Source organism: Magallana gigas, chromosome 2 (assembly GCF_963853765.1).
Source record: "Magallana gigas chromosome 2, xbMagGiga1.1, whole genome shotgun sequence".
Taxonomy (NCBI): domain Eukaryota; kingdom Metazoa; phylum Mollusca; class Bivalvia; order Ostreida; family Ostreidae; genus Magallana; species Magallana gigas.
Window position 1 is genome coordinate 16,934,854 of NC_088854.1, and position 27,871 is coordinate 16,962,724.

The 27,871-nt window shown below is 32.3% G+C and overlaps 1 protein-coding gene across 2 annotated transcripts; it reads right to left on the bottom strand.

The window, feature by feature from the left end:
• Positions 1-25: 25 nt before the first annotated feature.
• LOC105348721 (low-density lipoprotein receptor-related protein 4) lies at positions 26-27,540 on the bottom strand. Of its 2 annotated transcripts, XM_034446550.2 has the most exons (21): positions 27,349-27,540; positions 16,275-16,737; positions 15,534-15,795; positions 13,135-13,279; positions 12,290-12,400; positions 11,887-12,135; positions 11,114-11,270; positions 10,523-10,666; positions 9,242-9,350; positions 8,679-8,826; positions 8,030-8,149; positions 7,584-7,826; positions 5,998-6,184; positions 5,688-5,809; positions 5,135-5,285; positions 4,475-4,593; positions 3,802-3,930; positions 3,371-3,550; positions 1,856-1,969; positions 1,316-1,472; positions 26-1,114 (listed from the first exon to the last, which is right to left on the bottom strand). In XM_034446550.2, exons 1-21 carry the CDS (start codon positions 27,419-27,421, stop codon positions 862-864), a joined length of 3,636 nt encoding a protein of 1,211 aa, XP_034302441.2. In that variant the 5' UTR covers positions 27,422-27,540; the 3' UTR covers positions 26-861. The 2 variants fall into 2 exon arrangements, with proteins under 2 accessions (XP_034302441.2, XP_011456571.3); XM_011458269.4 differs by lacking the exon at positions 1,856-1,969 and having other exon boundaries at positions 27,349-27,539.
• Between the last annotated feature and the right edge of the window lie 331 nt (positions 27,541-27,871).

Here is a 27,871-nt window from a genome sequence, read left to right on the forward strand (position 1 = left end):
CAGGAATACACATACAACACAGCTGAACGTTTGGATTTCAATATTTCATTGTTTAAAAAAATAATTCAACGCGTTTCATGAAGATATTATGCATAAGTCTGAATACAATAATAAAATCATCAAAAACATAACAGTATAAACATTTTCGCTAAACAAAGTAGATTATATCACATTTTGATGTCCTATATAATGCTAACCAACCAATATTACTGTTGGTACTAAATGTGTTTATATCTCATAACTAGAATGGAATAACTATACTCGATGAAATTATCAACTGTTATATAGCACCAAAGCAGCAGTATGTACTATATCGAAAAGTCCATCGTACATAATAGTTGATCACATTGTTAAATATACTAGCTATAAAGGCGGTTAAAAAAGAGATGATACCGGTATAACAATGACAAAAACACTGAAAAATCAGCCAAGGTCTTAGGATAAAGGTATTTACCTTTTGCTACAAACAATATGCTCCTATATAACCAAAGTACATAGTTATAACTAATTATAACAAAAAAGATGAACATAAAATAAAGACATGTATGTGGATTTCCGCTCATTAAAACCTTCAGAAAGAGAGCGTTATCATCATCTTCAACATCATCATCATATAGACCAAAGGTCTCATTCGTTTGAGAAGTAAAAAAGAAGTTAAACAATATTATCATACAGGTAAGTTGAATTTAAAAGTCAAAATAATTATTGGTATAAAGGGTATAAAACATATATTTGTACAAATCCATATACATGTACCTCAGTTTATTAAGATACTTAGTTACGAACCTATTTTCTTTAATGGTTGAGTCCCAAACCTTTAGACTCCCTAGAGCTATGTGGTATTTGATCTGAATTGATGAGTTAATATTTATATGCTGTCATATCAACCGATCTGAATTCCTGCTCTGGCAGCGTGTTGTCCTTGTTATCTGGCACAGCAGTTTTATTTCTGACTTCATACAGCGGATTTTCCATCCCAGCCGCATTGGCGGAAGCAGTGGGCTGGTTGATGTCCGTAATGGACGTGTAGCGGTCATCCACCGGGCCGCTCTCATCCGGGACATTGGGAGAATTCACAAACTTTGCATGGCTGAACATATTTGTTACAATTCTCCTAAAAATGTAAACGAAATCGTTAGCTCTAATAATTACATATATTTACTATCATTTAGTTTAGGATAAACATGTACTCAAAAATAGTTCGAATGTGATAACTATTAAAGGAGAAAAAAGAGAGTCATCGTATGACTTTTTGGAGTGAGAAAATTGGAGAGTGTCGACCTATTCTATACGCATACAGGGCAATGATTCTTACCTTTTATACATAACATAGACAAGAATAACGATGATTACGATGAAAACAATGATGATAACAATAATGGTTGCAGCAAACGTCCCGGAACTAATGGAGCCGTCACTTTGCTGAGGTTCAGCCTTTCGGTGCAGGGGATTAACGTTCGGCGATGGTGTACCTTGAAATATAAATTAGAAAAATCATTGGACTGTCGTTGATTTGGTCTTTATGCTTTCGAATTTGGAGGCAAATATATATAGAGTGTATAACATCTGCGTGGGTTTTTTTACTGGCAAAAAACTTAGAATATTAAATTATTCATGTCTGTCATTTATAATCTAGTCTTTTTCGATGTCCGTTCGTTTTACTTTACTGAACTACAAAACATTTTAACCGTTTTCATGCGAATTTTTTTTTATTATTGAAGACTTTATATTCTTCATTCGCAGGTCGATTAAAAATTGCGGCATCGACCCAAACAATATAATGAATGCACACGCCAAAAAACCCCACAACAAAATAAAACTCATTTGTGTTGTCAATCATTATCACCAAACATACTTGTTGTTGTTGTAGTAGTAGTTGCTGTCGGTGGTGGTACTTTTGTTGTTGTTGTTGTTGTTTTTGTTGTTGTTGTGGGTGGAGGGGATGGAGTCGTTGTTATTTGCTCTTTGCCTATACATGTATAATAAGAAAAATATTTAGGGGACAATATCGAATTGTTCATTGAGATTTTGCGCTAGAAAAAAAGGATACTGAAAAATAACAGGATTTTAGTAGAAGGAAAGTGTCTTTAAATAATAAAGTATGAAAAATGTGCTAATTTTTTTTTTAGACGAAACAAAGATTTATAGGAAAGTCGCAACTTTCTAAAGTTAGAAAATGGGTTCTTATGATTGTTAATTTTAAGAAAATAAAATCTTTGAAGATCTATTATAGTCTGTGGATATTTAAAGTACTTGTCGATTAAATTTTAAACATATGGCTTGAACCTTGTTTCAACTTGACAACGAATAAAACATCTATTGTAGTAAATGAGGATTTTTTCAAATTTATATCATATCTTTATCAAATAAGTTGACTTTTACATAAAGATATCATCATTTTAACAAAATTGTTTTTTTTTTTTAAATTTTGAATTTATTATTACTTATTAAAACAAACCAGCTGACGTGTTTTATTAATTAATTTGATGACATAGATATGCCATAGGTTATAAAATTTCTTAAAGAAAAAAAATTGGATGTTTCCCTCAAATCTCTATGATGGCTAATAGTTATAAATATGTTTTAATGAACACCAATGTTATTCATGGATACTTTTTTATTTTATTACTTCTTTACTATTCTTACTATAGGCATTGGCTTCTCATTTGAACTTTTTGCATATTTGAGAGTTGGCATTAATTTTATTTATCATTTATGCTAATACATGTATCCTGTTTTCCATCTCCGAAAAGAGTACTTAATCTATAATTTTGGTTAATGACATATAAGTACAATTGTTATCGTTATTTTATTATATTGTTTTAACAAAAGAAAAAGCTTTGAGTCATTAATCTTAAAAACACAAAAATTCTAAATAATAAAATTTGGAAGTTTTTAAAAATTCTTAAAAATAAAACAGAGGAAGTGCTCGGTTAGTTTTTGATACAAGAAAGTGAGAAGAGGTGCGTATTAAGGATTTTTTTTTTTGAAAATGTTAGATTAATTTAATGTGAAATATGGAATGGAATAAATTGAATTAAATTCTAGTGGGTTTGGAGTTTTGTTTTTCAATGTTTTATTTTCACACAACAAAACAACAACAACAACAACCACAAGTGCAAATTATCTATGTCCGAGAATCAATCTATATGCTACCCATTCATTATATATGTACACGGAGATCGTACAATTCATGAGAGCAATTAATTAATAAATACGTGTCAATAAATAACTTAATTTGTTCATTAATACCTAAAAACATATCGTGACTTTTTACGATTTCTATGTCAATTTAGATTTTTTTTATCATTGACGATTTAAAAATGGAGAGTCAAAAGAAAGTTAATCCTAAAATTCGCATCCTACTTACATAACATATTTACGTCCACCGACGTCTGCTGTACCCAGTTGAGATGATCGTTGCACGTGAGTTTTCCAGTAAGTGTTTTCAGATATCCAGAATAGCATTCATAGTCACATGTACTGTTGACATATCCACTGCACAGGTCCGACAACTTGCCGTGTTTGATTGCCATTGAGCACTTTGGTACTAGAAATATATATATATATATATATATATATATATATATATATATATATATATATATATATATATATATATATATATATATATCAACACTCATAAAAAGGCACTTCTGTACCATACCTATCTTTTAACTAATTTGTTGAAAAAAAATTAACTAATAATAAACTTTATCAAAATTTGATATTATATAAGTCGGATTTTCTTGTGATTAAGTCTAAGGAAAGAGATTTATACAGCAGTAACACAAGAGTTACCTCCGCTACATGTCCTCTGGTCCGCCATAAGGGACACACCCTCTGGGCATCCACAGGAGCGCTGGTTGTTGGGGCGGGGGAAACAGAACGTGCTACAGAGCCCGTTGTTAACGGAGCACTTTTGATGAACTATAGAGAATAAGTAAATAACACATGAATGTCTTTATATTATTTTTAATTTTTTAAAAACAATTGTGTTGGTTAAAAAGGGAATGGGGTTGTTGTAGTTGGGTTTTTTTTTTCAAACAAGCAATTTGTTCGGTTGAATGAGCTAACCAAAGGATTGACATTTTACGATGACATCTGAATTTTCGCGTGTAACATAATATGTCAAGAATATGTAACATAATATGTAAAGAATATGTAAAGAATAGCATCTTTGGCACCGTGCAAATATTAGAATGCAAGGTGTAACTTAGAAGAAAATACACTACATGTATTTGCATAACAAGATAAAAACGGTTAATGGTATATTCTTATGATAAAATAGATTGGAATTAAAAAAAAACATCAAATAAAATGGATTTGGAAAAAAAAATCTTTCACATCAAAAAGTGTTTAAGTTCTTTCTTTTTTTAGTTTTTAGCAGAGCACAATGGTGACATTATGCAGCTAAAAGGCAATCAATAAAAAAAAAAGAACAATAGTTAAGAAAAAGGTGGGAGGATTTTACCTGGAAGAGCTACACTTTTGTCGTACAAGGTGATGGTCTCCAGTCGCCCCAACTCCGTGACGGGAGACATCCATTCAGTGACCAGGAGTCCGGTCGTTTTGTGTATCTTTAAAATCTCCCTGGAAACAGTGCGTTCAAAGAATCTCACCAAATATTATATGAAAGAGCTGGGGATTTTTTTTTCAACATAAACTTGTATACCTGCTTGAAATTTCTGATACCTAGTGACTTTTTCCTAATGAATTACAAATACATGTTACACTTTATCATACAATTAATTTTCAAGTTCTATCCTCCAGTACACTTTACCCTTTATCAATTTAATAAATATAAGACCATTTATTTAATGACTTTTAATTAATTTGTTTGCGTTAACATTTGAGACAGGTGTGACTAATTTGGTTATTTCAAATATCTCGGAATTATACACAACCTTTAATATTCTTTTTATAGCCGTTCATTATCGCCAGCGATCAGATATATGCGAGATAACGTTACGATTGAAACATAGTAACTCCGAAACAATTCATACGCGGATTAAAAAAAATCCAGGTGGAGGGGGTCTGAGGTATTTTGGGGGTAATCTTACTATGAACATTTAAAAACAAGTCAATTTTCCAGGGATTAAAGTGAAAACTTCGGTGGAAACGGACGGCTTACTGTTTATAAGCGGCTGTGCAGTAGACATATTCTCCGGCGACCCCTAGGTGTGATAACCCAGCCACCTGGTTCATATGAAGAGTCTGTCTGTTTCCTCCATCCAGATTCATGTAGTCAATTCTCTCACCATCGATGTAGTACACCTTGTCACCTGAAAAATGGAAATAAATAATCACTGAAAATACTGTAGTATATCATACGTTGAAAAAAGAAGCCAACAATCATTTGGGATTGCAAAACATAGTTTATCTGAAAATTATAGTTTCACCATTTGTGAAACCATGATTTACAACTCTTACCTATAGTTAACGAATATAACTTTTAGTTTACATATGTGAATCCATATTTATCAGCAAAATCTATTGCTAAATTTTATTTACAGATAAACTTAGATTAGCATTTGTAAACTATAGTTTACAACCGTTAAATATGGTTTTACAGATACAACTATTATGATAGTTAACGAATCATTAATTATGCTTCATCAACTGTGAAACTAGGTTCAGCTTATTTATGTTTATTGGGTGTGCTATGTATTTCGAACTAATTTTACTTTTGTAATCAACGGCGATTGCTAATGCTGACGTCATCCCATAAGCGACCAGAAACAGGGGGTCAGTTCCGTCCATATTCGCCCTTCCCACCATTCCGGCACCGTCTATCCAGAACATATACCTGTCAAACGAAAGGGGGTTAACAGTTAACATCGTTCACCATTCAAGAGTTTGTTTTTATATATGTGTGAAAATAAAATTAACGTTCAAACATGTTTGGGTGCTTTCATTCAATATCTTATGTGTGCCAGAAAATCTAGTATTGGATAATATTAAGATTTTTTTGGACAAAATTAAGATAAAGGTTACCCTTTGGGTGGATGTAGAGCCACACTGTAGGCATACTGGATGTTATCCATCAGGGTTTTATGTTGATGTGAATTGTAATGGATCACTCCAATCATTGAGTATTGGATATAGTATGAGTAAGGAAGACCGGTGTAGTATATGTTTCCCGTGGAATAATCGACAGCGATGCTAGCCACAATGTAATTTACTGGAAATATAAAAATGTATAGACATTCATGTACCCTTATGCTGTGTCAAATGAAGATTTCTGTTTTTTTAATTACAGGCACTTCTGTACATAAGAATGTAAAATTAGTCTGTGCAACGTGCTGTCAAATAAATACAAAGAGCCATTTTTTTATATCAAGAAGGTACGTAAATTTAGTATTAACTTACAATAAGTATATCTTGTAAAACATTATATTCCTATAAACTTACAATAAGTATATCTTGTAAAACGTTGCATTCCTATTTTCTTACAATAAGTATATCTCGTAAAACATTATATTCCTATTAACTTACAATAAGTATATCTTGTAAAACATTATATTCTTATCAACTTACAATAAGTATATATTGTAAAACGTTATATTCCTGTTAACTTACAATAAATATATCTTGTGAAACATTATATTCGTAATTAACTTACAATAAGTATATCTTGTAAAACATTGTATTCCTATGTACTGGCTATGAAGATGATAATGCTGATAAACTTTTCTTTCAATAAAACCATTACTGATAATTGAACTGGAAATAATAAATACTAGTAATCGTATTTTTGGCTACACTTCTTTCGAAAATTTATTCCCCCCCCCAAAAAAAACCCCCCTTCCAAATACTAGACATACCAGGATTGTACAGAATACTAGACAAACCTGGACTGTACACAATACTAGACAAACCTGGGCTGTACACAATACTAGACATACCTGGACTGTACAGAATACTAGACAAACCTGGACTGTACAGAATACAAGACATACCTGGACTGTACACAATACTAGACATACCTGGACTGTACACAATACTAGACAAACCTGGACTGTACACAATACTAGACATACCTGGACTGTACAGAATACTAGACATACCTGGACTGTACACAATACAAGACATACCTGGACTGTACACAATACTAGACAAACCTGGACTGTACACAATACTAGACATACCCGGACTGTACACAATACTAGACATACCTGGACTGTACACAATACTAGACATACCCGGACTGTACACAATACTAGACATACCTGGACTGTACACAATATTAGACAAACCTGGACTGTACACAATACTAGACATACCTGGACTGTACAGAATACAAGACATACCTGGACTGTAAACAATACTAGACATACCCGGACTGTACACAATACTAGACATACCTGGACTGTACACAATACTAGACATACCTGGACTGTACACAATACTAGACATACCTGGACTGTACACAATACTAGACATACCTGGACTGTACACAATACTAGACATACCTGGACTGTACACAATACTAGACATACCCGGACTGTACACAATACTAGACATACCTGGACTGTACACAATACTAGACATACCTGGACTGTACAGAATACAAGACATACCTGGACTGTACAGAATCTCTGTAATGTTGGTGTTCAAGGTTGTGTTCAGGATGTGGTCATCCATGTAGTCTGCCCAGATAACACTCTGGGTCGACGGGATGTAGGCGGTGGCCAGCGGGTCCGCCGGCTGGGGGATATCCACCGCCGACACTTTCTTATCCTTCGGGTTGTCATTCATTGATATTTGGTAAATCAGTCCATGGTTGAAGTCGACCGCAAGCGCAAACATATCTGACTGTGCGACTGAAGAGAAAAAAAACAAAACTCATTGAACATATGAGAGAAAGAGAGAGAGAGAGAGAGAGAGAGAGAGAGAGAGAGAGAGAGAGAGAGAGAGAGAGAGAGAGAGAGAGAGAGAAAGAGAGAGAGAGAGAGAGAGAACTCATTTTAATATCAATATTATTAATGTTAGAAAATGATAAGAAAGTTTTCTTTCTATCACTCACCTGTGGTGCAGTTGTGTGCATCCCTTTCCAAAACATATCCCAGTCCGCACTCGCAGACTCCTTGGGTACCGTCGGGTATACATATCTGTTCACAACCTCCATTGTCTATATCACATTTGTCTGTTAATGAAAACATCATAATAAGACAACTCATTAGACGGAATCTTCACACACTGAATAAAATGGCAGACATATTTTCGAAACAGTCTCATTAAGGGGTTTAATTTGTTCCCATTTTGCACACATTTGAAATGTTGGAAAAGAAAAAATGTGTGCATAACGGGAACATGTCAAGGTAAGATAATTATTCAATTGCTATAGTCTGTATCATATACATGTGTTTATGCATAGATTATTTGATACTTTTAAAGAAAAACACAAGAAGTTTTAATATTAAGGATGCTAATAAAATTCGGTATGATAACTTTATGCTACTATAGTTTTGTTTTCATACCAACACATATCATATATATAATATATTTTAATGTATATCATACCAATAAATATTGATAGGAGCGAAAACGTACGTAACTGTATCAAAAGATTATTTTTTTCATGTTTTTTTTAGACTTTTTTTTTAATTTAGACGTATACATGTATATCCAATATAAAAATTTGAAAATCCTTTGATCTAAAAAGAAATTCTTACTGTTCTCTTTTGGCTGAATATCCGGGTCAAATAAAGCAAAGGCGGTGATGTCAGAAATCTTATCAACGGTATATTGATGTTTGTCATTTTCATCATATAAACTGTATACTGTTAACTGATTATCTCCCTTCGTGCTGATCGAGTAATCCTACAATACAAAGAATGTCAGAATTAAAACGTTAATTGCTAACGAAGATAATACCTATTCAGTTGTGATACTTTAAATGAAAATAAAATACTGTATAAAACCCAAAAATGTTCTAAAGAAGTTTCACAATTCTGTTACCAGAGATAAATACTCATTAAAAGATTCTCTTTGAATGTGTCTTGATGTAAATGCTTGATAACATTCAAATCAAACTGCACAACATGAACACACATGCAAGTAAATTCTGTTTGCAAGACAGTTTAGATTCGTCCTTCTGTTAAAACTTGTTAATAGTTATGAGTCAGTAATGTTAATTTTATATGATAAAATGTTGTTGACCTGCAAACTGAAAGTCAGAAGAAGATATGTCTTTGTAATCAAATAAATTAAATTGCACAATTTACAGCATACTTACTTTGTATATCAATAACTTTGTATCTGTATTTAATAAATGATCGGTATTTAGGTGAAAGTTAGCACTCTTGCTGAAATACGTTAACTTTTGCTGACTGATCCAAAAAAGTCTGTTGGCAAAAAAAAAAAAATAATAATAATCATGGTCATGCAAATAACATCGAACTAAAATGAAATCAAATCACATCTGATATTTGAATGTTGTATTATGAAAATTGTAACTTTACAGAGATTTATCTAAGACAAGAAGTAGGATCATAATGAATTAAAATGTGTTTTACATGAACACCAAGTTTTACACTGGCATGCCATAAATATCACAAAAAATTATTCCATACTCGAATAGTTTAGGTTTTCTGTGCAAATTATTAAAAAGAATTCGGATATTGCAAATTTTATTATGTTAATTCTTTGTCTAGGTTAATCAACAAAGTGTTATCAATGATTAATTGTTGACATTTTTTAATTTAAATCGATACTGAGAGAATATTTTCAGACTGGTGCGTTTACATCTAAATGAACAATAAGCCTTAAAAATATCTTATTACGGTACAAAAACCTTTTTAACCTGTTCGTATAGCAGTAAACCACTGAACCTTTATTTTTCATTGTTTATTACACATACTGATGCTATTGCAGCTCTCTAACGAAAAACAAAATTCTTTACATTGTGAAGCGAAGGCCGTGCAAAATACATTTAATTCTAAATCATCAACAAGGGGCCCAAGAACCACATTGCTCATCTGAGCATCTAATCAAATCAGCTCTATGGTGTCATATTCATGTACGAAATATCTTGATAAAGTAGGAGAGTATATCTTGTTTTAAAAGATTTTCAAATTTCTTAAACAACAAGACTCTTTTGTTGCTTCAGTTTAAATTTGAGAAGATTTTTTTCTCTAGTTATTCTTATATAAAAATTCCCAATGTAGCCGTGTCCTATTCCCGGAGATCAATTGTTTTGAATTAACTTGAATCTACACTACTAGAGAATGTTTCCACATAAATTTCAGTCTAAGACGGATTCAAAGATACTTCTCTACTTATTCCTATTTAGGGCTAGGCCATATTATGGCCTAGCCCTATTCTCGAGTTGTTCTGGAGAAGAAGTCAAAATGTGATTTCAAAGTTTATAACGACAAAGACAATGCCAACAATTAAAAAGCCAACATACAATTTAAGTCCAGAGAAGCCCAGTATGAGTATATTTTTTACCCAGGAAGTCAAATTGTCTGCTTTACCCACTAGTACTCAAAAGTACTCAAAAACTACCTTTACTTACAGTTTGAGACCACCATCAAAGAAGAGTCCGGAAGGGTTAATGAACAGTTGGCTTTGGAATATTTTCTTGTCACTCCCTGTAAAGCTTCCAGTCTCAATTTGTAAAGCACCACTTTGTGGTGATGTATTAATCCAAAACAGCTTTCTGAAAAGATGAAAAGTTACATCACACAGTCAAATAATAATAAAAGAAAAATGAAAAAAAAAAAGAGTTCCACAATGCATATTGGAACTGTGCATTTTCTTGTTTCGTTTTAATTGTATACTGTCATGCGTATGTTGTATACATGTACATGCTTAGAGATAAATAAGAGCAAAATATAGAAATTCAACAGCCAACGAAAAAATACCTCGTCGTCCTTTTGATCAATATTGTTTTTTTTATAGCTAATATCAGAAGTATAAGAATAGTGCACACTTCCATTCTATAATAAACTTTACAATTTGTTTATGTTTTCGTCCAAACAGTTTGAATGTAACATGCTTCTTTTTTATTACATATTGTTAATGTAGTTTTAACCGAATTTTTGTTACATATTCTGTAGATTTTTGGCGAATATCCTAATCTAACAATTAACAATAATTTACTCACTCGTTGTGTGGGTCGATGGCTAAATCCCGGGGGTTGTTCAGGTTAGAGTAAATTGTGTAATCGGTTTTAGTAGCGCTATCCAGTGAAAGGAGTTTTATTTTACCAGTGTCCGACTCTGACCAAAATACATCTCCCCCGATCCAAGAGTACACCAAACCTATGAAGCCAAATGAATCAAAGGGTCATAAATTTATGTCATTCGAGTAAGAATACTAAGAATAATCAAAGTACTGAAAAGGTTTATTGCTTTAAAGATTTTAAAAAATGGTGCCTTGGTATGTGTAGATTTCATACGTTTTAACTTTGAATCTAAAACAATTTTAATCGTGTAAACAGCCAGGTTAAATCTAAGCTTTGACTTTATATTGTATAAATTTAGTTGATTTCTTTTTTAAATAATGTTAAGGTTTTTCACTATATCCCTAGTTCCATGGTATAGTATAATATTTAATTGAATATTTAAAGACATTTTAGATTACATCTAGACTTTCAATTGCATTTTATCGTATATGCTCTATATTACATAATTTACTGCACCATCATTTTCAAGAACTCTTGTATGATAAGTTTATTGTTAATTAGATGTACCAGAAGGTTAATTGTTGTAATAGAAAGTTCACAGGCCTATGAGTTGTTTAAAAAGATCTTTCGGTTTGTCTCCGATGTCATAAAACGCAGTGACTTTGGGATCAGAAAAATATAAACATTTTTATATCTCTTTTACTCATTTTGCTAATCGATATCATATCAGAAAGTATAACTTTTAATATTACCAGATACTTTTCCTGTTGAGACCAAAGATGTATTTTGCTTAGTTACTAGGTCATACAATATTAGTTCGTCCCCTGCGGCAAATATAACTTTGGAGTCATTAGCTGCCACCGCGATGTGCGTGATGTTTGATGTCCAGGCTAGGAGACAAGTGGCGTTTGGTCGTACTCCAGTAATAACCCGGATGTCTACGGTGCAGAGATTGTTCCCACTGGACAATATTATCCCGCGGCCATGTGCAGAATGGGAGGCTAGACAAATTCAAATAGCATGATATATTACATAAGTATTCTGAAGATGACACAAGTATACTTTTCGGTGCACTTTAAACAATGCATTATATACCATGTTAGTTGATACATTAGAGGATATCGTTTCATGACACACCACATAAAATACAATTACCATTGCATGTTTTTTTGTCTTCGTTAAGGGTGTAACCCTCTTTGCAGTGACATACAGCGCCGTCTTCAGAATTAGTACAAATGTGCTCGCAACCATTATCTTTACAAGGATCTGAAAAAAAATAAAGAACATACGGAATAGAATAAATAGAAAAAAGGAAATGATAAATAAAGAATATGGACTGTTCTTTTGAAGCTACGGTCTGTTTTTCATATTACAACAATTTTTATTTTATTGAGAGTTTCTAGTAGCAAACACTTTTGATTTTTAGTGTGTCTTACTTCCCAGGCAAGAAATTAACCTTTAAAATTCATTATCAATTTGGAAAATAATAATTCCTGGGAGTAAATAGTTTCCTATAGGACATATAAAAATCCGGTAGGTTTTTCTGAAATTATATGTTAGATTAAAACAATTACGCAATTTTTTTCCAGCGTGGTTGTAATGAACTAGGCTATATATGAAATATGGTGAATTGTTTTTTAACATTTGTATTGCAATTATAAGCGTCGTACATTTTCTTCACACACATATATGAACTGTGATAGTCTACAGGACATCACTGAACCTTTACCAATGGTGTTAACTTATTTCATAAAGCCAAAAAGTTCCAACATAAAAAAATCTTTAATGTAAACAAATAACTCGTGGATACTAGTATTCAGGAGGCATCGCACATTACTGAGCAGTGGACACCATTAATGCCTATAAAAAACAAACTTCAAAAGAACAGACTTGATACCCGAGTTATTTTAAAAACATATCAAAAAATGGCACGGTTCAAAGATTTCTTGAGTTTACAGACTTTTCCGAAGAACTGATGACCAGTTCAGACTTAATCATACTTGAGATGGTTGTAACTTTGCTATCCAAAAGAGTCATTCCCCATGGATCTTCGAAACTGAATTCATGTCGCCATGACTCTTGGCCGGTGCCGATTCCCACACAGAACACAAACTTCTCGTCGTAATCGCTGCCACACAGAACGTCCTGAAACAGGGAGGTTTGTGTATCTTTTTCAAAGAAGTCATTTTCGGTGACATATTCTTTTTTAGATTTAAGTTTGGTTTAAGTTAAGTTTTAAAAAGGTTAAGTTTTAAAAAGGTTTTTCACCAAAGTGAGCCTCATTATACCACAACGAACAATCTACTATTATACTTTCATGTTAAATACTGAAATCTGATTGGTTTAGAAGCAGTTGATAATATGCAGTTGTTGACTGGGGTCTAGGGCAACAGTTGATCTGTCGGACCGGCTCGCAAACTGTTGCCCGCGGCCTTCGGCCTTGGGCAACAGTTTGCAAGCCGGTCCGACAGATCAACTGTTGCCCTCGGCCTTGGGCAACAGTTTGCGAGCCGGTCCGACAGATCAACTGTTGCCCTCGACCCCAGTCAACAACTGTTTTGTTATACCCCTTCTAATCAATAACACGTTTTCGCGGAATGTGACGTCACCGGTCAACAGTCTTTTTGAACAGTCGATTTTAACAGTTCCAATCCAACAGTTCCAGTCCAATAGTCAAAATGCTGGACTTTTTTTCGTATAGAGTTATATTGTAACTGTTTTACAGGGGTATAACAATTGAAATTGACACCCCGAGAAAAACATTGTCAACCGACGCGAAGCGGAGGTTGACAATGGTTTTCGAGGGGTGTCGATTTCAACTGTTATCCTCCCAAACAGGCACTATTTATTTTATTATACTGAATGTCTTAATTTTAGAGAAGTTTTTACTGCTTTTATATAGAAATGACGTAAAAGTATTTAATATGAAAGTATAATAAAACGAATTGTAACATGCGTGTAAATTATGCGCGTACGGTTCGCCGTGGTATTCACGTCATTTCTATATATTTACATTCTAATGCGTTTTTCCATTAAATTCAGTTTAAATGCCTCTAAATGCAACACCTAATCACTGCGTATGAATTGACGAGTAATTTACATAAGTAATTCTCAAACAGTGATTCTATGTTGTCGGTTAAAAAATGTATTTCATGAATATTGTCAAAACACCGTGTTTTATAATTATTCAAGAAAAAAGTTTGTTAAAAGCAACATTTCAAGAGCTTTTTTCATGGATTATATTTTCATGCTCGTCGATCTCATCTCAACAGTCTATGTGAAAACCAGTTTAAACCGGTTTTAAGAAACAGCTGTTCTTGCTGTTACTAATTCACTCCCTCCGTGATCTGCACTTTATATCAATTTGTTTAAGTAAATAATTAAATTTTTCAGTAATGGAATGTAAATATAAGCATTAAATGATTTATTTTTGACGTCGTCGTGTCAGCAACTGCCGTCAGGTGAGCAGACAAATTATCATAACGCGCTAACGCGCGTTATTCAATTTGTCTGCCCACATGACGGCAGTTATTGACACGACGACGTCAAAAATGAATCATTCAATGCTATAATAAAAGCAGTAGAAAAATCTCAAAAATCAAGACATTCAGCATAATAAAATAAATAGTGCCTGTTTGGGAGGATAACAGTTGAAATTGACACCCCTCGAAAACCATTGTCAACCTCTGCTTCGCGTCGGTTGACAATGGTTTCCTCGGGTGTCAATTTCAACTGTTACCCTCCCAAACAGGCACTATTTATATATTCTATACCTCAACGATACCGTATCGTTAGGTTAACTTCATATTTTGTGGTATCTTTGTGGATTCTTAATTTATTTACATTGATTCATACGGATGAAAATGCCAAAAATTAACAAATTGAATAAAGAATATAAAGATGTTTCGCAACTGTTTATATGGCTTTTATTTTGACCGTTCATGAGGGTGGAGTAACTTGGGTTTTGTTTTCTTATTAAACACAATATAATAACTTATTATTATTTTTTAATCATTTTAACCGGATCTTTGTTTTCCTACAAAGATTTATAAAGAAACAGTCGTCTGGATCATCTCAAGATGACAAATTCTACTAAAATTTCTTATTTTCATCGAATATTTACCAAATGAGATACTAATTCGGTTTGAAAAAAAATGAACATTGATACATGTATATGAGAAATATTTTCCTTATCAAAATTATTTATGCACTCCACTAAGGAGCTAAATTCATCACGAAAAATATTTTTTATTCGGTAAATGTGTTAAGTTTGATTAATGATTAAAATGGGACAAAATAATCTTTGGACGAATAAAACTATACAAAGTTGAATTGTGATAAACTAATTATAGATACCAAAACTACTGAGCTTTATAACGTTAGAATCAGATAATCTTACCTTGTATACTGCGATGTTTGAGACTTGCAGGTAAATGTTGGGTGAGCGGTAGACAACCTTCCTATTCATTCCGTCATAGTCACTCATCTCCAGGGTGTTTCTGTAATTGTCTGCCCAGTAAATCATCTGTTTGCTGGGATCCGGATCACATTTTATATCTGGAACCCAGAGTAAATTTTTCACTATTATTTTTCTCTTCTTTCCAGATAAATCTGATCTCTCAATGAACACGGAATCTCCATGGTTTGACCAAAACAAACGGCTGAAAGAAATGAAGACAATATATATAAGGCAAGTTTATTTGGCTATGTTGTATTTTTAAAAAAAAAATTGAGAATATTTATTTTTGTAATAGAATCATTAACGGGTCAGTTACAGAAGATATTTGCTTCAGAACTAGTAGCTTGGAGATGAGCAACAGACAATACAACATGTAATCTGATGTGAGATACATTATATTGATTACTGGGGAACATCCTTTGACATTCTGACTTGTGCACGCTGTTTGACTATTTTCACTTTAAATAATTCATTACAATATTCAATCATAGGAAACGGCTTTTTATATCGACTTTATGCCACTTTATCAATGGCCAGTAGCGTATGATGATCAACACTTTATACACAGCCACTATTTGTATTTTTGTTTTCAGACAAATTGCTACTTTTTTATTCAATTTTTCAATAATCGCTGAATTATTTTCTTAAACACTACAAAGCATTCGAGCTATTGGCTCTTACTCGTTATTTGGATCCACTGCTATAGCACCGGGCGTTGACAGCTGGTCACTGATCAGTATTTTATAGTTGGACTGATCGTTAGCATGGACTGGTTGCACGGCAATCCAGTTGTACAAGGCATCTGTCCAGTACATATTGCCAGTCAGGTGATCATAGGCAATTCTGCTGGATATGGTGTAAGAAAGACCCCTGTGAACCATATATATGTATCCGAACTCGGTATGGTTCATCCATATATCAAAAGCTTCCATTTTTAATATGGATTTTGATAAACCATCCATGATGTAAAGGGTGCTATTGCCATCCCACTGCATGCTCATGATGTCAAAATCATATGGGTAAAATCCTGCAACATGCATTTTATAGGAAGCTTCGTCTTCCGAGAACTGGTTTGCATATCCTTCAAATGTGGTTATTCCTCCGCCATTGAAAAAAGAATTGGGCAAGTCTGACACAATGAGACCTATCAAATAAAAAAAAAGAAGTCAATTCAAAATAAAATATAAAATCAAATCAAAATATATATACCTTGTGTATTGTCTGGATTGTTATATTCAAGTTATATTCTACAACAAATATCTTTGGTATAATTCGGTATATAGAAAATATATCAATCTTTAACATTTAATTACCATGTATTCTAAAAACGTATGTTATGCCATAACCACCTTATTGAGCACAAGAGAACTGAATTAAAAATTTTAAGTAGCTAGGTTCGAATCTACATATTTTAAGACACTTTTGAACCCTGTTAATGAGAGTATTCGTCACTTGGCTTTCTACCGGTTGTAATTTTGATGATAAAAAGGTCCTGTATTCTGTAAGCATCGGAGGAAAAGGTTGAGGTTTTTTATAATAGAAAAAAATCGACACACCGTGTAGTAAATTTTAATGAGGGTTTACAATTATAATCTTAGAATCAACAAGTCCAAATAAAATAAATCTACTTTAAACAGAGCACAAAAGGTTACAAAATGTAGAGTTTACTTATTTTGATGAATTGAAAGTTATCAAACATTCAACCCAGATCTTGTGGTAATAATATTATTATTTATCTGAATTCTTGGTGATTGAGGTCATTGACTCAGATACTTCATAAATATAACCTATATAGCATTAAGTCTCCTAGATCCGTGTTTTGAAATAATGATTTTGAGAATTTATCTAAAAACAGAAGAAAGAATCAAAAACCCTAATGACCTGTGTCAGGATATACTAGTAGGCGTTCGTATATACAATACCATCGCCCACTTCTTAATGAATCCGGGTTCTAACTTTTACTTTGGAAGCTTTAAAATTAAGATATAAAGTTTAATAAGTTACAATGAAAATAATTCAAATATATGTTTATGTTTAGTCAACGTTTATTCTGTTATCAAGTAATTGATACTTTTTACACATAAATAAGCCATTTCTTTTGTTTATTCGCTAAAAAAACTCCTTAAAACATTGGAACGGCCAATTTATGTAAAAAGTATTTTGCAAAATATTTAATCAACTTTTTGAAGATGAAATAACGGCTATGGTCCTCACTCTTGCACTTAATATAGAAATTTAAATTCGTTCTTTTGATTTCGTGGCTGATTAATCTTACTATACTCTAAATTCGGTTACTGCGTCTTGTTTTGTAACATACATGTGAAATCTGCACTTGAAAAATCCACATTTAACGTTACTTCTAGCATTCATAAATGAAAGCATCAGAAAAAGGAGATATATATATATATATATATATATATATATATATATATATATATATATATATATATATATATATATATATATATATATATGACTCATTCAGAGGATGGTATCTTTTTTAAACAAATTTGAAACTTCATGCTGAAGATCACGTATGTTAAATATGATCTAAGTCGTGACACAGCCAGACTATTTTTAAAGCATGTTTACGGTCTGTATTTCACATTGTTATGCTCAAATAACCTAAACTGTAACGGAATCTATTTGATATTTGAGTTTGTTTGAGTCCACAAGTTTTGGAGTTTTTTGTTTGTGGAATAAATAATCTATTTTTTGATATATTTCTTATATCTTATCTTCCTCATTATATTTGGTCGAGACTGACTTATTTTCACTTGAACGCATGCGCCGAGGAAGATGTTATAAAAAGTGTTCTAACTATTGACTTTCTGAAAATGATATGCCTTGTAGTTACACATGATTATAATAAAATGTAACCATTATTTTCTATACGATTTCAATCTATAAGAAAGCTTGTATTTCTATTGAAATTTTAAATGAAAATAAACTATACAATACAATATCATAAGTTCCATTGAAGGAAGATACCATTTGGATATCATCAAACTCGGGTACTTTTGACTAAGTTTATAAAAGAGTAAAATAAAAAATCAGTGCAAACCACACACAAATGAACCATATTTGGCATGATGAATAAGAGGTATTATATAAGGAATAGGGAATCATTCTTTGAGTATTATGAGGTGATAATTTTGGTCAGGGCGGGATCAAATCCAATAAAGCCCGAAGGGCTTCATGATAGATTTGATCACGCCCCGACCGAAATTATCACCTCATAATATTCAAAGAATGATTCCTTATTACATATATTTATATAATTTTAAACCATCGTACGATTAAATATTGAAATATAAATCAGCAAGCCCCGCAGGTGCCTCTATTTGTTATGTGTTTTATAGTACGAAATCGATACGTAGTGTTATCACAGGCAAAGCCACTGGACAATGTAAATGTAAACTGTTCTAGACAGTGTTTCGCAACTATTTAGCTGTTTTTGCAATTTAAGGCAGGAGCTTTAGTTTTCGGGGAAAAACAATCTGCTAAGATTTTTTTTATACACGGGAAAAATGCGTTTATATAAAGAATTTACAAGGCAAGGCCTTTGTGCTCATTTCAAATGAATTTCCCTAATTCAATTAATTAAATGAGACGACACGACGCCCTGTGCAAGCTGATCATATTTTGACTTAAAGATCTTTTGACGAAAGAATGCCAATTTGGACAATTGCTGTATTATAGTGGTGTGCGTAACATTACTCTCTCTCTCTCTCTCTCTCTCTCTCTCTCTCTCTCTCTCTCTCTCTCTCTCTCTCTCTCAAAAGTTATTAATGCATTTCAATGTATTATTCTTTGAAGATATACCCATTTTGCTTTATTTGTTTACTGAAAGCAGACCTATGAGATTCCCCAATGACAGTACATGTACATGCATTTTCACATTTTATTACATAACGTAACTGGCACATGTTTTATATGTGTAGGTTTTTAAGGAGTTTGATATCTAATATGATCATTAAATACGGAAATATCGGCATTCATTTCAATATTTTACTATTTTAAGCCGTGCTTTATCAATGCATGTCTTTGAAAAGAGATGCCAGGTGGGGAACAGGTATGATGGCGATTCATGTTACTCGTGACAATTATAATAGTCTGTTATCATCTACATATATCAAATAATACAGAAGAGTTAGATCGTAATCTGTCGATAACACTTCTATATCTGATGCCGGTGTAACGAAGAATTTTGACCCGGGTTGAAAATTGACCCGGGGGTCATTTTTCCACGTTGAATATTGAGACCAAAGGTGTTGAATAAAGACCCTAATCCGTTGAAAATTGACCCGCATCGTGGAATTTTGATCATGAAACCGGTTCAAAATTCAACAGCAAAGAAGCACAAATTAACGAATCAATATTATAACTTGAGTTTATTTAATTAAAAATTATCAATTTTTATATATTTATTCTTTAGATTTACATGTTTACATTTTTCAACGGGGGGGGGGGGGGGGATTAAAATGAGACTTAAATAATTATTTTTTGAATTTACATAGTATCCTTTTAAATATGTACATGTAATAACTTTTTTATTCATAATAAACTTCTTGCGTATAATTGGTGTGTGTGATATCTATATATTTTTAAAGAAATATATGTTTTTTAATAATATTAGTATACATGGTTACACGTTAAAATATTCAATTCAGTAAAACACTTTTTTTAAATTTGCTGGAGAAGTGTACAAATTTAAATAATTTTTAAAAATTACAATACGTCAATGACATATTATTTAATTTTGGTTTTACGTTCACCCAGTAAATTGAAACTTTGATATTGTTCATTGTAAATTGTCTGAGTGGGTGTAAATTAAAAAAATTACAGTATGTCATATTGAGATTTTTGTGTTTGCACCCACTCAGTTTGTTAAAACTGTGACTATCTGAATTTTGCATTCACACCCATCCAGCCAATAACAGTTTACAAAATGATGATATGCTAACATGATTGTATTCTTTCATGAACAATGCTGCAGTAACTATATCTTGAAAGCCGATTTTTGGTGTTTTATTTGTTCCGTTAGAATAACTTTTGATGTAACTAAATATCATCAAATCGTTAATTTTTCTAGGCATTAACAATTCTGCTTCATGGAATCTGTAGCAAGTTAGCAACCTAATTTTTGTACAGGATGACAATAGAATTCTGCTTTAAAGTTTCTAAATTGCTTTGATCACAAAAATTTATCATAAATTTACTAACAGTAATTGTTTTCGTCAATAAATTGGTAAATTGCATTTTTTGAATAGAAATAAGTAGTAGAAGATCATACAGCAGCGTTGGAGTAGATGATTGACCTTCCTATCACAGCCACCTACATTATTAATTTAATTTAAACGTGTTAAATGTGAATATTATGTGTATATAAGACATGAGGTACTTGAATATTAAATAATTATCTGAATATTTATCATATATGATTGTATGACATATTGTTGGTAGACATGTTCACTCACACCTATATTAACAAACATATCACCTTCATTTATACCTGCAGAGATACAAACATAAGAATGAGATGTTCATGATCCAGCCCATTTGAAAAGAACAGTAAATAAAAATGAACTGTATGTTAAGTAAATATACAGGTATAATACTTAAATAGGTTTAGACAGTGTATCTTAAGAGAATCAAAAACGCCTTGGAGATCTATATAAGTATAAACATGGGAAAGAATTATACAATTTTATCTATATGAAAAATCAGAACTACCATAAAGTATATAGTTCATATAAAATGGTACACTAATGTCAAAAAGTTGTTTAAAAAGTTCGTCTCTTTGTTGAGTGTATCTTGGATATCCAGGGGGAAATCACATTTCCTTCAGATTCAGACCCACAGTATAAACATCGACTCACATCAGATAAAAAAAATCCTTAAATAAGTAAGCTTTACTAGCTTTATTCCGAAATTGACGTAAAATAATATTTCTTATTGTCTTAACTGAAAGGTTTGTAAGCTCTAGGTATATTTTGTTTTTTAAGTTTCGACTTAAAAGAAAGATAAAGTTGATGAAATTTTCTTTTGTGCATGAAGATTATTCCATAATTTACATGTAGACGGAGCAAAACTATTGTAATAAGTATATAGTGGTAGATAGTAAAAAAGCTAATTCGATCTATGATTATATGCATGTTCAGTAAGAAAATATGATTGAATTCAATCTAACATATCTTGTGGTGCTAAACCATTTATATTCTTGTAGAATATAATTAGTTTATGGTTATCCCTTCGAGATTGCAAGGTTTCCAAATTAAGCTCACTATATAAAATTATTTTAGAAGAATTAACTCTGATCTCTGTAACTGTCCTGGTTACTTCAATTTGTACATGTTTAAGAAATTCGGATTTTTCCTTGATACAGTTGCTCCAAACAACATATCTATCAGTTGTATGCTTTTTGCATACCTTTTCATGTATATACCATTAATATAATTAGATCAACAATCCTCCGACTGTATATTTAGATGCAAACCTACTTTTTTTTTAAATTGATAACATTTTTGCTGTAGAGGATATATGTTTTTAATTTTGAGAAAATATATTACGTCAGTTGCCTGTGTTTCTAATTTACAGGTAAATAATAGAATTGAAAACTCAAAATAATAGAAACAAATTGCATTTTTAAGAAGAACTATGACTGTATATGCAGAAAATTGGATGGTGCTTCAATAAAGTTAATCAGACAAGTTTATGAAAAATTATTTTTAAGTCGTAAAAAATTAAAAACATGTGTAAATATGTATATGCTATATATATACGTATAAAAAAAAACCCAGGTATATATGAAAAAGGATAAAAATATGACAACCAATCATTTATTATTTTGTCAGTGAAATATTCTGACTTCTTCAAATTAAGCATATGTATCTGACATTATATCCTTTTGTCTTGATATAAATATATATATACCCTTTACCCAATAAAGCAGTATAGAGGTTATATATTTTCAATTATTAGAAAAATATACAGGTGCCTGTCGAATAGAGCTCTGTTGAATTGCCTTAAAAGTGACGATAACGGGCAATATGTTTGTTAGATATATTTATCAGAGATTGTGACAAGTTTAAACTTTAAATTTTTGTCACATGAGGGAATGAAAACCATGTCATCTATGACAAAAAGTATTCTAGTCCTACTTGCCTGCTCCATTCCGAAGCAAACGGCCATCTTCTTAGCTTTTATACATAGTATTGTAATAATAAATGGATATCATATTTTCAATCTAAAAACTAAATGTTTAATTGGACATATCAGCCTAAACGAAATTAGCCACGTCCGCATATGTATCGGACAGTTTGTACATTTTAAAACTGAAACTTTCAAATATGTGCATTACTGTACATTTAAACCGTGTAGAGTAAGCTCCAGTTCAGATCAAAACTCTGAGGTTTGGGTCAATTCTCAACAGGATCAATTTTCAACGGGTCGATGTCATCAGAGTTTAGAAAAATCTTTCTCATACCGTTGAAAAATGACCCCGGGTATAAATTTCATGATTTTGGTCTCAATTTTCAACGTTGAAAATTGACCCCCCGGGTCAATATTCAATGTTGAAAAATGACCCCCGGGTCAATTTTCAACCCGGGTCAATATTCTTCGTTACACCGGCAACTCGTGTTTGCTTAAATGTACGAGCATCTTTTGTAGACATTGTATTTTATGCCATTAAGATATCTTTTATCGACCATAAACTGCATGTAATTTTTGTATGATATATGCATAAAAAATAAAGATGCAAAATGATACAAATCAAGTTGTCATGTAGTTTCGATAGATAAAGTTTATAACCGAAAAGGAATAATTACAAAAACAAATCAAACAAAGATTTTTTCTTATATAAAATCAAATTAACTAGGATACATTTCAATTACTTCATTAAGATAATATAGCATTGAATCATGATTTTTTGAAGTATACACTCTCATAACTGCAGCGGTGTGTGCATACAAATTGAGAAACGCGCGTTAGCGCGTTATGAAAATTTGTATGCACACACCGCTGCAGTTATGAGAGTGTATACTTCAAAAAATCATGATTTAATGCTTATATTTACATTTCTTAACTTCTTGCCTTGTCTGCAAATGTGATTCATACCTTAAAATTCCTATCTTATCCTAAGGGTAAGTTAATATTAATGGAAGAGCCACAGTAACAGCCACAAGCGTGAACTTTGATTTTCGCTTGTGACGTTGCAGTTTACAGCGTTCAACGTTTTGTGACGTCATAATAAAACTCATCAATTTGACCTTTGACTACTTGTTGCATTTAGAGGCATTTGAAGATCACAGAGTTTAATGGGAAAACACAGTAGAATGTAAATATATCTGTTTGGATATCTTTAAACAGAACATGTTTGCCTCATTGAATAAAGATGCGAGAGGTACATGTAAGCCATAATCTTCTATCATTACCGCCACTTATACACTGTCACACGAGTAATTTAAGTGTTTATCCCATGTGTTACTGGCAGAGGATACCTACAAATTATTGAGTCCAGGCGTTGTCACCTTCATTTTTTACCTTGTTCCATTTCTTTGCTTAGAATCTGATCTTCCGCACAACTGCAGCTTAAAATGACTTGCGCTCTAGATCGAAATGATATTTGTGTGCGCAAATGTAAATTCAAAAAGGTATACATAATTATTACTTTTATGAAATGTGCTATGCAATAAGAACCTGAATTTTAGGGCGTATGGGAGGCGAGGGGGTGTGGGGGTGGTGGTACCCACTTACTATAAGCACGAAAACGGACAATGTCAGTTTGGTGCCAAAATATAAAAATCTAACTGACGCTGTGCCAATTTAGAGATGGTAATTTCCCAACATACTTATCCACATATATGTATAAAAATATGTACATGAAACAAAACTGTTTCGTTAGAGTTCTCTGCCAGACTATGCTATTATGTGTTATTTGTAAAATATACTGTATCACAGACAAAATTGAACAGAGCATGGAATTCATAAATAATAACATACACACACACACACAAAATATATATATATATATATATATATATATATATATATATATATATATATATATATATATATATATATATATATATATATATATATATATATATATATATATACACACACACACACACATATACACACACACGCTCTACAAATACAAAACAATACAATCAGCAGAAAGCGGGTGAATTCTAAACCTTGCACCACCCAACCACCACCCAACCACCAAACCAGATTGACTTCACAGTTTTTTAAAAGTACTGCACGGAGTTTCAATGGATTTTGTGTAAAACATGGACACATGAAAATTATCTTGGGTAAAATGTAACACAAATTCTAAATCTAAAAGCTGATGTGATGGTGTTTCGGGGTGATGAAAATTGGGGGGGGGGGGGGGGGGGGTTATATAAAATAATGATTCTCAGGTATCAGATAAAGATATTATGTAATTCGAAAGATAATATACATGTCAATTTCTAGCAAAGAGTTAAAAGTATTAATAACTGTATTATTACATTATAGTAGTAGATCTAAAAGCATGTGAGGTTAAATTTTATACGTCAATTGTGAAATTGACGAACTGTGTCTCTCATATATATATATATATATATATATATATATATATATATATATATATATATATATATATATATATATATATATATATATATATATAATGTTTACATTATGTTTATAATATCTCCCTTATGACGTATTTGAATGCTTTAATGTGACCGAGAAGAATACAGAAATAAGGAGAATTGGGACAGTGGATTTAAACCCAGTCCTCGCCACCCAAATAAAGACGTTTCCACACGAACTCCGCAGTTCAGTCTCAAATATAACCCCATTGCAAAACTGGAGCCAAGGCCACTTTACTTATTACGCAGTTTGTTGTGGCTATATATATATAATTGCTATATATTATTCATTTTGGTAAGCGACTGATCCATTCAAAAGTATCTTGTGATGCGTGGTAAGGGGAAGATCTCTTTCAAAATGTGACTAAAAGTACCGGAAATTATTTAATATATTCCCCCACCCCCCCCCCCCTCAAAAAAAAATATTGTTTTCTGGGGTAAAATGCGCATATTTTTTATACAATATTGTGACAGCAAAAATAACATATACATGTTAAATAAACCAAAAATATATATTTTTAAAATAATTATTCAGTCATATTTTAAATCAATTATGCAAACTCTACTTCAATACATGTATTCAACATGCTTGAACGAATCTCATATTAAAAAGAAAGAAACATTTCAACGTGTTCGATATGCGATTATATTGACCAACTGGAAAGGCAATATGTTAAGGAAATGGAGTGTGTTTTGTGGATCCCATTGCACTGGTAACAGACATTCACTTATAACAAGATACAGAACAGCCGTGCACAGTTTCTGGTTACAAAATTGAAATGTTTACAACATTCCTTGAAGTGGATCGATATACATGTGCATTTAAATTCTACCTTTCAACAATAATAATCACGAACCAGCACAAGACAATGAATAAATCTGTATTGACAAGCAGCTGGAAGGGCATGAGGAGACAAACTTTAAAATAGAATCAGGAATGGCGATTCATACGCCGACATATATGTACATACATAGTTACAACAACCTGTTTGTGGCGTTATATTGTTATAAAAAAATTCAACGTATGAAATTGATTTTAAAAAAAATGCATCTACTTTAAAAGGATATAGCTGGGTTTTTTTTTATTTAAATATCAAATTCATCCGAATCGAGTTGCAATGTTTCCTAACCAGTCAACGCACAGTGAATGTAATCGAAAAATAGGGGTTGTTTATATGTATGTTATGTAAAATGACACAGCATGCAATAAATGTTTTGTTGGATAAACTCAGAACTCTATTAAAACCAATTGTTTTTGTTGTTATATAGTAAATGTTTGTGCTATGATTATTGTTGTTTATCTTGTTGTTTGTTGTTTTCAGTGCATGTACATGTAATGTGGTTTTGTAAACAACCCGGGACAATGCATTCAAATTTCATTACAATATTTACTTTGAGAGTTCACTGTCGGGTTTCTCTAACCTACAAACCTTGATGAAGTCAGCAAGCTTACAAATAGCGATATGATCGTCTTTGAGTAAACTCAATACATCAATCGATATATTTTGTCTTGAACTGAGCCCAAAGCCAAGAATAAGCAACGGTTAAAATATTGATCTGCTCTACTTAGAAGGGTTTTCTTAAGGTACTTGTATCAAAACAAATCTCGCACAGCATTTTAAAACAATGTTTAAAAAATGTTTTATATGGGTTAGTAACTTGATAAAGATACTATCAATAAATTATGTAAACGGGGGTGCCATCTTTTAAGGGATCTCAAACCTACTGTTACTCGACATCTTACAGTTGAACTAGTTTGGAGTGTTTAATTAAAGGTGTTATATTTGAGCGCAATTACTTGCCCATTCAGATAAAGACAAAAATAACAATGGCTGGTTGTGTAAGACCAGTGGGGTTCCTACGAGTATATATGCGTCTTACCACCCGATAGCAACGAATCTCCATGTTGGCGCAACATCATATACAGACAACGATAGCCTTGCTGTCAATAGTTTTGAAAAATCGATCATTTGCCGAATTAACTAATTATTGCCCCCTCCCCAACCATATAGATTGACACACGCGTAATATATTTCAGATTGGCCTTGTGGACAGGGGTTTGTTCATGTGCATAAGCGAAATAATAGAAAAGGACAGTGTTATCCTACCTGTATTTTGTGCTGTGCTGATTTGGACCAGCAACATACAGACCCCTCCTAAGGTCCCCCATAGTAAAACCATCCTCGCCAGGTATTTAGGTAAATGTGATCTTTCCTAGCATACGCACCGACTCAGCTATTGATACACGGTCTAATTGAATCACAGAGTCAACACAAATACAGGGTTATTGGCGTTATGCCGGGTGAATGCATCCGCATTGGACCGTGGACCTGATCTATAATGGTATTTGCAAATTGTGGTAAAAAGGTCCTTTTGTTTAGTTTTGAGAGCGTTTGTCTTGCATAACAGTACGAAATGCAAACGCTTCAGGGCAATAGGTGATGATCAAAATATACACTTGCGCTTGAATTATCGTGCCGAAAGATCTTTGTTACTTTTAACTCGTAAGATATGCTTAAAAAATGTTTTTAAGTGTTACTCTTTATCTTTAGAAATCGAACACAGTTTGTCTTAGGGCAAATATGGGTATATAAAATCAAGGAAAATACATCTATATTTACATACTTTAAA

Excerpts from the sequence above, each read along its gene's own strand:
- LOC105348721 (XM_034446550.2), bottom strand. The coding sequence starts at position 27,421 with ATGGTTTTACTATGGGGGACCTTAGGAGGGGTCTGTATGTTGCTGGTC. Across the intron at positions 12,136-12,289 it reads AGACAAAAAAACATGCAATG|CCTCCCATTCTGCACATGGC; the intron begins GTAATTGTATTT and ends GAATTTGTCTAG. Across the intron at positions 8,827-9,241 it reads CAAAGTTATTGATATACAAA|GATTACTCGATCAGCACGAA; the intron begins GTAAGTATGCTG and ends TTTGTATTGTAG.